This window comes from Lytechinus pictus, chromosome 2, assembly GCF_037042905.1.
Source record: "Lytechinus pictus isolate F3 Inbred chromosome 2, Lp3.0, whole genome shotgun sequence".
NCBI classification, from domain to species: domain Eukaryota; kingdom Metazoa; phylum Echinodermata; class Echinoidea; order Temnopleuroida; family Toxopneustidae; genus Lytechinus; species Lytechinus pictus.
In genome coordinates, this window is record NC_087246.1 from 36,701,204 (window position 1) to 36,716,803 (window position 15,600).

Consider the following 15,600-nt stretch of genomic DNA (forward strand, 5'->3'; position numbering starts at 1 on the left):
TTGGTCTTTTTTCCAAACAATAATAATACACTGCCCCATACATGCTTTCATGTGTTGGTGATCTTTGGTGTTATGAGTTTTGAGCTACAATTTCATGATTTCACAAAGTTAAGTTTACACTGAGATACCAGATCTAGATCTACAAGGGAAAGGTGACGATATACCTTGATTTTTAAGACTTTCTCATGAATTAATTGTTTGCTCTAACTAGATTCATTTGGCCTTTAATACTTTTCTCTTGACCATCTTCATCGTATATTAATCGATTTACCTTGAGGGGCAGTACTTCCTTATTGATTTCAAAGAAGAATGCCATAGCCTTGGACCAAGAGCACAGACCAGCTACATCTCCACACACCTACAATGAGAATAATGAATACATGGTATAGAATACCAAAGTGTGACATCATCAATCCTTATCGTGCATTTAACAGACCTGCCAACCTCTGGGAATGAAATACTGTATTCTGTGATTTAAAAAAATGTATTTTTCCCAAAAAAAGTGTATTTCATAATAAAATGCTTGGCGCACTCGCTCATCGCGGTGCTCAAGCTGCATGCAAGCTAAAAAGCGCACTGCTCTTGCAGATGAAAAAAAACCATTAAAACATGTGTATATCTTCACCCTGTTTTTTCAAAATGATTGAAAAAAAAAACAAGTTACCTGAAATTACATTGATCTAATAACCATATTTGTGCACGTTTTATGAAATAGAGACATATAGAGATTATTTTTCTCAATAAATTACGATTTAGTTTAGTTTAATTTTTTTTTTTTTTTTTTTTTTTACAAAAAACATATTTTTCAAAGAAAAAACGTAATGCCGTATTTTGGTTGCAAAAACGTACTAAATATGGCTAAAACGTACTGGTTGGCAGGTCTGATTTAAGGACGTTCCACAGTTATGTTTGTGCGCATTATGATCTGCGCATAGTTTACACTCTGCGCGCTGACGTCACAATGGATGAACAGGTGATTAATTAGCTGCGGGTATGTGCTGATTTTTCTCATCTTCTGCACTTTAACTGCAGATCCGACGCGTTATTTCATGAAGCTAAAAAATGGAATTATTCCATGGACCATTAAAAAAAAAGATTCTCTACAATTTCAAAATACTTTACTCTGCAGTGCTGCCAAGAATCACGAATATTACCCCGAGTTTGAATAAATGGTAGAGTGGTTTTGATTTTTTCTTCACATAGATACAAAGCATTCGGCTCATTTTTGGTGTTTTAAAAAGCACATTTGCTCTAATAAAAATACTGATAGTTTAAAAACAAGCGCATGAACCCCTATTTTTTAATGTTTGTTCCTCTTAGGTATACCTTCCTCTACAACTCTACAAATTTTGGTGAAAATGACATGGATTTTGAATAAAGTGCAGCATTTCTTGTACTTTTGTAGTTTGTTACTGATTTTTCACATTTTTTAGATTGGGATTTTGTTATCTTTTACGCCATTTTTAAGAACTGACAGTGCTGTTAAACTTAAAATTGCAAACAAATAGCACTATAAATATATTCTCCATTCTAACAATACGATTATCAACTCTCTTGCGAAATTTGATGACTTTTTCATGTATTTTGACTGAGTAATACAGGTTTAAACTCATTGAAGTAATCTTGGGCGGTCTAAAAATGCCAAATTCTTTTGAATGCGCAATTCTTAAGAAATTCAATTTGGGTGAACTTTGAAGTTCTATAGCAAACAAGTGGAATGCCTCTGGCCGTCTCACCTGCATCACGCGATTCAATATAGCAGCAGTGCTGATTTTGAAAACTACTATAACTCGCACAAGATGTTCAGTGATACTTGGTTACTCTTATTTCCACGTTTTATGAACTAGACCAATACACTTATAGAGATATGATGGCAATTCAACAAATACCCCCAACGTGGCCAAAGTTCTTTGACCTTACATGACCTTTGACCTTGATCATGTGACCTGAAACTCGCACAGGATGTTCAGTGATACTTGATTACTATTATGTCCAAGTTTTATGAACTAGACCAACACACTTTCAAATTTATGGCTGTAATTCAACAAATACCCCAATTTGGCCAAAGTTCATTGACCCTAAATGACCTTTGACCTTGATCATGTGACCTGAAACTTGCACAGGATGTTCAGTAATACTTGATTACTATTATGTCCAAGTTTCATGAATCAGATCCATAAACTTTCAAAGTTATGATGGTAATTCAACAGATACCCCCAATTCGGCCAAAGTTCATTGACCCTAAATGACCTATGACCTTGGTCATGTGATGTGAAACTCATGCAGGATGTTCAGTGATACTTGATTAACCTTATGTATAAGTTTCATGAACTAGGTCCATATATTTTCTAAGTTATGATGACATTTCAAAAACTTAACCTTAGGTTAAGATTTTGATGTTGATTCCCCCAACATGGTCTAAGTTCATTGACCCTAAATGACCTTTGACCTTGGTCATGTGACATGAAACTCAGGCAGGATGTTTAGTAATACTTGATTAACCTTATGGCCAAGTTTCATGAACTAGGTCCATATACTTTCTAAGTTATGCTGTCATTTCAAAAACTTAACCTCAGGTTAAGATTTGGTGTTGACGCCGCCGCCGCCGCCGCCGTCGCCGCCGCCGTCGGAAAAGCGGCGCCTATAGTCTCACTCTGCTATGCAGGTGAGACAAAAATCAAGCACATGGACCTATGTTAATTTTTGCATATTTCGAATATTGAGGTTCTAAAGTATCTATGTGCAAAGTTTGGTGAAAATGACATGGATTTCACTTTAACTGTGGAACGTCCTTAAGCACTCTCACAACCATATTTCGTGGTAGAATGATGAAAAAGCTCAACATACCAAATTTGGCATGAATTTATTTACGGTAGCCCAAGGTACAGGTGAATGAAAAATATACTAGGTCCTATCTAAATCAATGTAGATTGGCCTGGTTCATAATTGCTTGGAAGCAGCGCAATTGTGACTGATTTCATTGGGGATAAGTTGGTGTTCATACAGCCACATCCTGGGCCCTCATGGACCGATTCTCAACGAATTTGAGTTATGGGTGCTTTTCATCAACATCCGTCGCTATACATGGTTTAAAAAGTGCTGAAATGGCCCAAAGAGTATTGTGACATCACCACTTCAGTACTTTATTTGATAATAAAGGGCAGCATCTACAATCAACTCTACACAGGTAATAATAGCCATGTGATCACTTTCCTCAACATTCATTAAATCCTGATTTCCAAGAACAACCAAACAGATTAAAAACAATCAGTGTTTTTAGAATATTACAAGAGCTTGTATTTTTGAAAGGCCAGGGACGTTTGATCTGATCTGCAACAAATCTTTATAATCAAAGGTTTGAGTCAATCTTACCTTTTTAGCTGTCTCTAATGTGAAATCCTCCATCCTGAGGTATGGTTCTAGGAGCTCCACTGTCTCTTCATTAATGGAGTCCTTCTGGAAGTTCAACAGACCCTGAAGAAACCCTGAACCTCCCATCAGCTAAAGGAGTTAAAGAGATAAATTCTTGATTAGTGCTAAGAATCTCTAAATCAAATGGTTGTCCAGTATTAACCAAGGTGAAATGAGCCATTTCAGGAAGAGTGTAATATGGTACCAGGAATTGAGAGTCCAAAACTCTCAGGTGATACTGTTCTCTGTTCAGTTCGGCCGACCTTGAAGAAATGCTGTTAACTCTATCAGCTCTGAATTCTGACACAGAGAGGAAATGTCTCTTTGCTAACAAAAGAAAAAAATATCCGTAGATCTCTTGCAATGTGGTCCAAATCAAAGCGTTTTATGAAATCAAGTAATTCTGTCAAACGTATTTAAGTACAACGACATGTCAGGTCTACTGGCAAGTGACAGTCGACTGTTCAATACATGTATGTTGATGAGCACAAGCACAGGAAAAAGGGAAATGGTTCGAGCAACTAACCTTGAGGGCCTCTCCCCATGATGGTGTTGGGCTTTCCCTCTCAGGGTCAGGAATGACTGGACTGATCCTTCTCCGGAAGAGCAGCAGGACGCAGTCCATGATGCGCATGATGAGATGGGGAGGCTTGCCGAGCTTACGCACCGTAGCAATGTGAGCCGGTTTGATGGTGTTGAGGGCTTTCTCTGCTTCTTCCAGGGCTGGTTTGGCAGCCTCAAGCTTGGACTCGGCGGAGGCTTTGTCAATCTTTTCAGGAAAGAAGAAAAACACGGAGCAATTATTGTTTGCCCAATTGCTGGATTCTCACGAATGAACCAAATCACATTATTTTGTAACATAACACTACCAAAAATATGGTTGATCATGGACTAAGTTAGAATAATGGCTGCAAAAATTTGATGCGTTCATAAAATGCCCATCTGGATGACACACATAAGCCTTTTATCAGGGTAATTAAGTAAAAACAGACCATTTACCTCCAGTGACCGAACACTTATGATGGCAATTCAACAAATACCCCCAACATGGCCAAAGTTTCAATACCTTAAGTGACCTTTGACCTTGGTCATGTGACTTGAGACTCAGGCAGGATGTTCAGTAATACTGATAAAGATTAAATTTATGTCCAAGTTTCATGAACTGGGACCACGTACTTTCTTAGTTATAATGACATTTCAAAAACTTAACATGCGGTTAAAGATTTTGATGGTGACGCTGCCGCCGTCAGAAAAGTGGCGCATATAGTCTCGCTCTGCTATGCAGGCAAGACAAAAATACAACACAACAATTCCATTAAGAAATTATTAAAAGGATAACATTTATGTGTAAAAAGAATTTTTTTGACTGTCTGCATCAACCTGGGGCCTCTCATGAAGAGTTGTAACTATTACAGCATTGCCATTATGGCAAGTACCACAGTTAACAGGGCTCACCAGCCAATCACAATCAAGGTTTCCATGGAAGTTATAATGATGGCAAATTTACAAGATTTTTAAGTCCTCATGAAATGCGCCCCTGCGGTGTCCTGAGCCAGGTGAGCAGTTTTCAAGACAGAAAATGAAAAGAGAACTCACATTGATTTCATCTACAATGGCTTGAGCTTTATCCTTGACATTCTGAACCTGAGACTTGACCTTCTCGGCTGCCTGAGCTTTAACTGCCACAGCAGCAAGAACCTGAAAAACAAAGGATAGAAGTTAATAGAAAGTACACAAATGCCTGAGAAGCCAACCGATCCAATGGTTCATCAGTAATGCTAAAACTTATCAACCAGTACGTCAAGATCAGTCATTTCATGTGCGATGTTATTAACAAAAATACCAAGCAATTGGCTGAAATCTCTCATTAACTAACTACATGTGAGGCTAATAAGCATATTCCAATGTCTACAGTTTTCATGTTCTAAATAGCACTTTGTTAACCTCCCAAACTTACTTAAAATTATTGACACAATGAGTACATACACATTAATCTGCTCTTAAAACACACTCATTCAAAATGTATATTTATTGAACAAGGTGAGCTGGAATAGACTATTTTATGCTTATGGGCAATTCCATAGGTTGGTGGACATGAGCTCAATGTGTCTTTGTACTGTATAGCCCATCTGAACCGTAACGTGAGTAACCACTTTATCTGCACCCCTAGTAAAAACCATGTGTTCTTTATTTTTGAATTATAAACAAAGTTTGTCTCCCTAATATACTTCTTTGAAATGGATATAATCAACTTTCATAAAAGCCTTGTATATGGACACTTTTCACTTATGTCGACTTTTCATTTTATGCATGTCCAAATCATGTAACATGAGTAACCGACACCCTTCAAAGATTTGCCAGGAGCATAATAAATTTCCAAAGTTTTGTTTTTATACAAAGGATAGTCAAACTGCGTACTTTGTTGTGATAAAGAAATGTTTAGTTTTTATCAATAATAATGGAGTTACAGCTCCAAGTATGAGTCAAGGTGTCTCCAAATGTAACGTGGGTAACTGTGGAATAGCCCTTATGCTTTAAAATGCATAAGGATAAATGCATGCAATGTGGTCACCTGCAAAAAACCACTTACTTCTTCTGCAGTCTTGGAGGCCACTGCCAGATCCTTCTCTTTGACAGCCAACTCCACACTGAGCTCTGCCACCGAGGCGGATGCTTCAACCAGCTTGTCCAACCCTGTAGTCATACGCCTCGAGAGTTCATTGATCTCTGCATACTTGGCAGAGTAGATGTTCTTGTAGCCTTCAATGAAGGACAGGTAGGACTTGGGCGTCACGTGAGTGGCACGTCGGAATCTAGATGGGGGAAATCGGTAGACATTTCCGAGATCATATGATAATGGTAAGCTGGATTCGTATATTGCTCTTCGCTAGAGGATACAAAGCGCAACTATTATTACCCCAGCTTCTGCTCTATATTAGGAGAACTCGGTGCATTCCTTTAATGAATCCTACTAAATACCCATTTACCTCATGTGAGTCGAGTGCAGCACAATGTGGATCAATTTCTTGCTGAAGGAAACTACACCATGGCTGGGATTCAATAATTTTGTAAATATTGTTACGAGAAGAACAACAGTTCTGAAATCTGAAATCTTGAACTCACCTCTCAAAGTAATCCACACACGACTCGGCCACACCATCTTGGAAGGTACCCATAGCCTGCTCTACCTGTCTCTTGACGTCATCAGTGCAGACAATGTCAAAGACCTTCAGGAAGTGGTGGGACACGGCAATGAGGGCGTCCTTCGGCCATCGGCTGAACCAATCCATGGTACATCCTGAGATGAGCCCAGGGAACTTCAGGGCACGGTTCCGGAACTTCTCCCCCACCTAGCAACATGAAGCACAAATAATAGTGTACAACACCAGACTTGCCAACACTTAATTGCGAGGACGGGGGACATGAGCAACGGGGGTGGGGGGGGGGACACCCCTCTCCAAAGTAGGGAGCTTTTGTATTTTTGGACTTACCATCATTCAATCTGGTGCATACCCGGGTGTGTTATGATTTGCTCATCCAGAATACAGAAATGGATAATTGGATACGTTAAAAAACAATGATGAAAATATTAATGATTAACACACTAAAATATGCAACCAAATCCGTACTCACAAAATCCCCTAATTAACATTACAGTGGAAAGGGATTTTCCGGGCATTTTGGGGGATAAATAGCCCTGAGCCCCCATGTAATTTTCTTTCCCTGAAGGGGATGGGGGTCAGGCAACTACTTACAGGTGAGAAGCAAAGAACTGTGTGTAGATTCTGCCTAGACCTTGTGATGAAGTAGTCGTAGAGGTTCTCTCCTGTGGGTGGTCTCCTGGGGTACTCCCTCTTCATTATCGGGATCAGCTCCTGTTGGATTTCGTCAATCTCATCACGGGCGAACAGGTTGGACACCTAGGATGAAAGACAATAAACAGTTACCAATCATACACCCATATTCTGAGCTCAGGTATAATTCAAACTCTGGTCTAAAGTGGTGCTTTAACTACGGAGAGCCAATCGTGACGCAAATCTCTAAAGAGTAGAGGTTGAATTCATCAGCTTATTTGGCACTCCAGTTATTCACAACTGTGTGGAATAACAACTAAAATAGTTTTCTTAACCATTCATGCATGAATAAAGAACTCAATGAACATAAAATGAACAAAAGGGCAACTCACCTCTCCGGACGATAAGACATTGTTGAGATACTCCAAGAAGCTTTCGTCTTTGATTTCATTATCTGTGAAGATGAACGTGATACCCTTTCCTTGCTGTCCTGCTACACGGTACAGCGTCTTCAAATCTTCCATCAGGTTAGATGTGTTGTATGATCTGTGGGGGTGTAAGATCGATATTTGCAATCGATTGTAACTTTCTGTACAAGACTTGCCATTGACTTACAAATACACTTAATCATACAATTGATTGCATCTATGACAGGGCTCTGATAGTGTATGATCGATATCTCCATTTGGTTGTAACTTTCTGCTTATGATTTGAGATACACATCTGAGCCCTGTCTTACAAAGAATTACGATTGATTCGATCAGTCTAAAGTATATGGAAATTCATAAATTTTTCTTCTGTAAATTTGCTCAATGTCCTTTGAAAACAGAGAGAAGCATACTGAATTGTCCAGAAATCAGTGAATGTACATGTATGAATGTACGTCATTTCCAGAAAATATTTTTGACAAACGTGTATTTTAGATGTTTTCGTAGCTGGCTTTCCATAGTTACGATTGATCGGATCAATCGTAACTCTCTGTAAGACAGGGCCATGGTCAAGCATAATATAATTGTATAAAAAAGAAGTTAGAATCCCAGGCCCATTTTACGAAGAGTTGTGATAGATTCAAATTAAACTCAAAACTTTGTGAAACCCCTCCCTCCTCTAAATTTCTCATTCAATATGATTCTTTGATGCAGTCTGCTTCATGGATGCTTAGAGTTTCTTGCAGAATGTGGTGCAGTGTGTATCAAACGAGTAACTCGTATGTGCCACTTTCAACAGGTTGTAGGCAAAGACGGTAGAAGATTCAGCAGCTTCTGACTTTCGTTTGCTTTGGATGAAAAGATTTGACTGATCATGCTGTAGCAACATTGACTTGGAGAGTATTTCATCTCTTAATTAGCTATGGAAAAAACATTCTTTCTTCACTATCCTCAATAACATTAAGCAAACTTTGAACTTTCATGTCTGAACTGAAGAAAAGCCTTGATGATATCATGGAAGGACAGTATCTCACCTTGTCAGTGTGATCTGGAAACTCTTGTAACCAGCAATGAAAGATGCCAAGCGAGTCAAGCTCTGTTTTCCAGAGCCTCCGACACCAACCAGCAAGGCATTACCACGTGGGGTGCTGATAATACGTGATATCTAAGATCAAACAAAGAGAATGACAATTGTCAAGTATTTTGATTCACTAATTGGGAAGAACATTCTTCTTAAAAGCAATTTTGCAATCAATATTTGTCACAGCCTATTCCGGCTTATTTCAGTGGTGCATTATTTGATTATTGATTATTTCAGCTATTTCAGTTTCATACTTATCATCAAACCATCAAACTGCTCAACACTTTAAATAGTTGAGTTGCTGCTAATGGCATGGTAGTGGAAAATGCAGAGGCAAACTGATGCGCTGCGGCCAATGGATCAACAAGACAAGACGACAATACCTTCACAAGATGTATCATAGCATCCTTGAAGAAGACCAAGTCCATCCCGGCCCCACGGATCTGCTCATTGTACTGAGACATGAACATCTGCAGTCTCTCCTCAAGTTCCGGGAAAGACGGTATGGGCTCGTATACCTTGGGCATGTCAAAGTCGGCATCGTCAGGCTCATCCCCTGTTGCTTCCGGGGCGTCCCTGTGGATTGGGAGAAGAGGGTCGTTGATTAGTGGAGGTGGGAGGCCGTGAAGAAAAAAGACCACCGCGATATCAGAGAAACACCTTATCAACCTCACATGTAGTTCACGTCAATACATTCTTTTCATCATAATCTTACTAAACTGGGAAGCTTTCACCAGCAATGCCACATGCTTCCTTGTTGCTAAAGTAGTTGCTGAATCTTGCAGCATTAAGAAGAAGAATCACTCTTTCAAGTAAAGTAATTTTCTTATTTCACTTTTTGAAGACCAAATTATTTTTTAGTCATTTAGAGAGAATATACTCTGTTGCCTTTTGTTGGTTTTGGGGTGGCTATTTACATATTAAAATAAAGTTCATTATATTAAAATAATGTTTATCATAATAATGAAATGACGTTAACCAACCTGAGAAAGTCCACAAAGAAACGATCCTCGTGGCACACGGCAGCCATCACATCTCCCAGCTCCTCCTGGATGACACGGCCGATGGTCTTATTGAACCACTCGCAGTCTTGAGGGTTGGTGAAGCGATCCGAGATGACCCGAAGGCACTCGTGCTTCCAGAGGGAGAGTAGGATCTCAGGTTTGGTCACCACCTCATTCATGGTGTTGATCATCCCTTGCCAGATGCGAGACAGGTCACGCAGGTTGAAGATGTAGTGGAATTTGGCAGGCGTTGGTAACATCTTGATCTGAAGGAACCAATGGGATTAATGGGATAAATGGGATTTAAGGGATTAACAGGATTCTTAGGATTAATGGGATTTTTATGACAAATGGGATTGTTGGGATTAATGGGATTTAAATGTACAGCTGGAACTCTGAATGTACAGAGCACTAATGTCCAGAGTTGGGTCCCATTTCTAATAAAGACTTGCTATAATAATAAATGCACAATTTCTATAGCCAATCAGATTGAAGGATTTCAGTAGCTTTTAACTGTTATCGACACAATCTTCCTTTCAAGTTGATTTTGAAAAGCTGTCTATGTACACTCAAACCTGTGTAATAAGGCTACTCAAGGGAACAGAATAATTTGCCACTACAAACACTAATTTGTCTACAGGTGGCCTTTCTTACTAGGTTCTATAACATATATTCCTTTCAAATAGGAGACAATTTTGGTGGTCACTAAAGACAGGTTCTTACTATAGACATGCTGGCTGCTAAGACAGATTTGACTGCACTTACATTTTTAATTTGGGGGTGGGTGTAGTAATTCTAGTCAGGGGAGAAAACTATCAAACTACGCATATGTACAACATTTTGAAGCATGAGCTGCTGTCAACAAGCATTATTCAGCCAAAAAAACTACATGGCAGCTGAGAGAGATGCTCCTCCTAAATGTCTGATATAATTCAGCCCAAAAAAAACTAGTACATAAATCCGTGTAATTTGCAGGAGAGCCCCATCAATTGCTGTCACTGAATTTTTTCTAAAATTTGGCTCAGATTTTTAAAAATAGATTTTCGCAAATGTAATCCATACACTTCATAGTCTTTACGCATAAAAAAAATGTACATGTACACAATGAGCCTTTATTTCAATAAAAAAATGTAAACTAATATCTGTAAAAGTGCTTTGTTCTGCTTCGAAATGAAAAATAAATTTTCTCTTTTACAATGTAATTGATGAAGATGATGAACAATATTTTCATGGCAACATTTTTCCGTAAAAAGCATTCAAAGGTGAAAGCTTCCACAATATGTCACATATTACTCACAGTGGCTGGTAAAAACACAGGTCTTCAGTGCACTGCTGAAATACTGTGAGGAGAGAGCTTGCTTACCTTGGTCAGCTGCCAGATACGTCTGGTGATAGGAACCAGAGCTTTGGCTAGCTCTCGTACATCGGAATGGAAACCTCTGGCTTCACAGTAATGACCAGTTCCAATGACGCCTAGAATTGAGAGGAATACAAAGATCGGTTTATTTCGAGTTTGATGTTATGCAATGGTAGCATGAATCAGAAAGTTCAAATCAATGAATAAGGGCTTATAAAAAAATACCAATTTCAATACATGTAACTCAATGCCTAGTGAAGTCTCTGATATTTTATAGTTCGAAATAGAAATACTCTGAAAAGTCATTTTGCCCTATGGGTCAGGCAACCACTGTGCAGCATCAGATTGACGTTGCTCTATCCCTTAACCCTAAATCTCCTGGGGTATTCTGGTCATTCCCGGGGGGGGGGGGCCATTATGGCCCCCCCTTAAGATCTCGGCCGCAGATTGCGCGATCACAACGAAAATTTGCATGATGGTAAAGAATGACATAATCTACGCAGTTGCATTGGTAAATTTCACTGAATTCATATATTTTTATTTAATATGAATTAAATATGCAAATTTATTCATGAAATCATACTTTTTGCTCTGATTCACTAAATAAAGCTCCTAGAATGCTTTTTTTTTGGTAAAAATATTCTTTTAAGCATTCCTAACAATTGTGAATGAAAAAAATTATGGTACCAAGACGGATTTCTTATGTATTTTTTTTTTTTTTTTTTTCTTATGTATTTCTTTGTTTTTTACTTTTTGTTTTTTATTGTTTTTTCGATGGAAATCATTCCAGACTTTATTCAATTCAAATCATAAAAAGGCAAAACTAATTAAGTTTAATCAGTAAAAGTAGAAATAATGATACATTTATGAATTTAGGCTAAATATACAATTTGCATTGGATTTGTACATGAAAGCACGTTTATGAGCAATTTTGGGTCTGACATGCACTTACATAGTGTTGCGTAATGTCGTAATCGCGTACCCAGGCGTCACAAATTTGCGCGAGACTTGAAAGTAAAAAGTCAGTGAGCGGCGAGGTCAAAAAATTTTGCCCAGCAGATATATCGCGAAAATTGTCGAGGGGGGGCCATTATGGCCCCCCCCCCCCCCCGCCCCGGGAGAATTAGGGTTAAATCATTGAACGTCAAACAGGATAGCAACAACTCCCATCTTTTAATGTCTTTTTGGTCTGACGCGGCTGGGGCTTGAACTCCCTCCAGACCTCCCGGTCGTGAGACGGACGCTCTGCCAACTGAGGCCAAACACCGGCAGTGATCTTACTTCCAATACCAGCCTCATTTCAAGTTGAGCAAATGAGATTGATCAACTTGTCTGCATGCCAGAACCAATTTCCCCTCCCATAACACCAGGCTCATTCTTACCGAAGATTTTATCGATGGAGGAGTTGGATGGCAGGGTGCAGTTGAAGATGGAGAACTGCCTCTTGAGACGCTGTGGAATGTCGTTGCGACCTCCTCCAGGTTGGATCATGGCAGCCATCATCTGGATGTCTGCTATGATGGTAAAGTCTCCTGGTTTCTCCAGATTGTAGAATCCGCTGAATTCCATCATCTGACGGACAATCTCATTGGTGATCTAGTGGGAGTAGGGAATACAGGGGTCGCATAAACAGTACTTTCCAATAAGCAACTAGACAAACTGCTTTATACATGCTATAATATTAGGATTGTTATTGGCGGGACATACATTCAGGAATTTCACCGAGTCGTTTAAAGTTACACTTGACTTTATGAAACACTGGAATTTGAAATGACAAAAACATTAGCCCACATTAAAAAAAATACATATATGATATTTCCATTAAAATCTTTTGAATAGGCATGAAAATAAAATGTGCAATAAAATGAAATCTAGAGACTAGGAGCAATTATTTGAAGTCAGTTTTAATTTCAACTCTGGTCTAAAGTGATTTAACTGTGGAAAGCCCATTATGAAACATATCTCTATCAGTACAGATTTGGTTTATCAGCCCATCCATAACACATTTCATTCACAACTGTCTGGGAATAATAATTGGATTTGTTTTCTTCGCCAGGAATTCCTTCAATGCTTAAGCGCCTGTCATCCATAAACTCTCAAGGTTATTATAGCAATGCAACAAATACCCCCAACATGGCCAAAGTTTGTTGACCCTACATGACCATTGACCTTAATCATGTGACCTGAAACTCACACAGAATATTCAGTGATACTTGATTGCTCTTACACGTATGTCCAAGTTTCATGGACTAGATTCATAAACTTTCAAAGTCATGATGGCCATTCAACAAATACCCCCAACATGGCCAAAGTTCTTGACCCTATATGACCTTTGACCTTGGTCATGTGACCTGAAACTCAGGCAGGATATTCAGTAATACTTGATTACTCTTATGTCAAAGTTTTATGAACTAGGTCCATATACTTTCTAAGTTCTGATGACATTTCAAAGACTTAACCTTGGTTAAGATTTCATGTTGACAACGCTCCCGCCGCCGCCGTCACCTATAGCGGCACCTACATGTATAGTCTCGCTCTGCTATGCAGGTGAGACAAAAACTCACCTGATCACCCCATTCATTGATGATCGGCATGTTGATGTCGTCAACGAATACAGTCATTCTCTTTCCAGCGGGAGGTCCATAGGTGTTACCTACTCGCTTGTCAACATAGCTCTCGATTGTTCTCTGTATAACACACGATTACAAAAAAAGAATCATTTTGGCCATTAAACATATAGAACTACATGTACAAGAAAGAAGTCAAATCACCTGACAATTAGATTTACAAGAAAGACTTTAAATCGTTTCAGACCATGATTCATACAAGATCTTATTTGTTCAAATTTCCTTCTTTCTTTTTTTTTCTTTGTTGCATATTTTTTTCCTTAAAATTTATGTTGAGAGGGTTAAGAGTCAAATTAATAAATCTGCCCAAGTTTCCATAAGCATATCCAATAAGCTCACACTGTTCTCTGATGTATCATATTATTGCCCTCATTTCAATTCATTTGTGTAACCATCAAGTACTAAAAAAATACACAAACATACTGACAACAAAATTTTATACAAAAATACAATGATAGTACTAAAAAAATACAAACACGCTGACAACAACAGTTTATACAAAAATACAATGATGGTAAAGTAAAAATTGCTCAATCCCTTTAATTCAAAGAGAAGTTTCCTATAACAAACCTGGAACATCATAGGTGTTGTGGCTGAAGAGAAGTTGAAGCTCTTGGCCATGTGTACTTCAGGGTTGTACTTATCCATGTTACCCTTGATCATCACAGTCTTCGCTGTACCCTGCTCACCGATCAACAGCACAGCCTATAGGGAGAGAGAAGGGAGCAGCAAACTCATACAATAGCCCTTATGCATATGACATCACAATCTCATAGTGCTCTCCTTAAGAGGGTATAGGAATGTGCAGAAACGGAGTTGTCAGTTGTCGAAACATTTTGTTTCCTTATACACAAATGTACAATTATAGGCTAATATATTCTCTATATTATTGATAGATTTCTAAAAAGGTATACTTTTAGACTAGCTTTTCATAACACACAGTCAATGAGAGAACATAAGCAGTGTTATTCAATTCACTCCCCCCTTACATACCTTAGATTGTTTTCCAATGGTTTGTATCAAGAAGTCAGTCCTGACATTGTCCACGTTGGGCACCAAGATGGATCCGTACTCCGGTGTAGAGTCCGATGGATAGACCCAATCCTCTACTCTCTTATCCCAATGAGACCAGTTACCTAGAAGAAACAGAATACAGAACTCCATATTTTTGCGCCACAAGTCATCAAAATACACAACTTGGGAGCCTTTCAAGAAAGGACTTGTCAGACATTCCATCCGACAGTTACCAGAGGATCTGTGCCTTTCGGCCAATCAAAATGAAGGAACGTTGTTACATCCGACAACTTGTGAGGAAAAAATGTTGATGAAACACTCTCCAGGGGAGCGTAACACAAAGATTAGCGATCAATCGCTAAAGGAAGTGACCAATCAAGATCATTGTTACACACGCATTTGGCTCAAAATACTGACCGGTAACCAATCAGAAGCGTTCTTTCATATTTTCTATTCATCGCAAAGCTTTGTGTTATGGGGCCCAGGAGTATCTGATCTAATTGCTGTTTGATTTCTTTATGAAAGGAAAGAAAATTATAATATCAGAATTACAATCATGGATATTTTATTCGACATAGTTTTGTTTATTTGACATTTACTATAGGATCTGTACTTCTCAGCCAATCAAATTCAAGAAAATTAGTCAGATCTGACACTTTGTCAGACAGCAAATGTTAATGAGTGGCTCTCCTGCTCCAGTTTTGATAAGAGCCAAGAAATATGGACAAACAATGGAAGAAGTTATCAAACTTAGCAAATGACTTACGATTTCTATGAAAATTATTAAAATTCCTATTCTTTTAATTACATGTAGGTATTAAGGTCAACAATATTAAAGAAAATGATTATGTTTTCACCTATCCTGAAATCGAAACACACCAACA

At 38.6% G+C, this 15,600-nt stretch overlaps 1 protein-coding gene across 2 annotated transcripts in view; it reads right to left on the reverse strand.

Moving 5' to 3' along the window:
• The window catches only part of LOC129254298 (dynein axonemal heavy chain 5-like), an 85,724-nt gene that overhangs the window by 25,681 nt on the left and 44,443 nt on the right, over window positions 1–15,600 (reverse strand). For both annotated transcript variants that reach the window (XM_064115674.1, XM_064115675.1), the window contains 16 exons: window positions 14,696–14,838; window positions 14,273–14,407; window positions 13,640–13,762; window positions 12,458–12,671; window positions 11,082–11,191; window positions 9,698–9,984; window positions 9,098–9,290; window positions 8,668–8,798; window positions 7,598–7,751; window positions 7,167–7,331; window positions 6,535–6,761; window positions 6,002–6,224; window positions 5,008–5,109; window positions 3,938–4,180; window positions 3,373–3,501; window positions 272–358 (listed from right to left, as the gene is read on the reverse strand). In XM_064115674.1, the coding sequence (XP_063971744.1) occupies window positions 272–358; window positions 3,373–3,501; window positions 3,938–4,180; window positions 5,008–5,109; window positions 6,002–6,224; window positions 6,535–6,761; window positions 7,167–7,331; window positions 7,598–7,751; window positions 8,668–8,798; window positions 9,098–9,290; window positions 9,698–9,984; window positions 11,082–11,191; window positions 12,458–12,671; window positions 13,640–13,762; window positions 14,273–14,407; window positions 14,696–14,838 (2,666 nt within the window). The remainder of the gene's footprint in view (window positions 1–271; window positions 359–3,372; window positions 3,502–3,937; window positions 4,181–5,007; window positions 5,110–6,001; window positions 6,225–6,534; window positions 6,762–7,166; window positions 7,332–7,597; window positions 7,752–8,667; window positions 8,799–9,097; window positions 9,291–9,697; window positions 9,985–11,081; window positions 11,192–12,457; window positions 12,672–13,639; window positions 13,763–14,272; window positions 14,408–14,695; window positions 14,839–15,600) is intronic.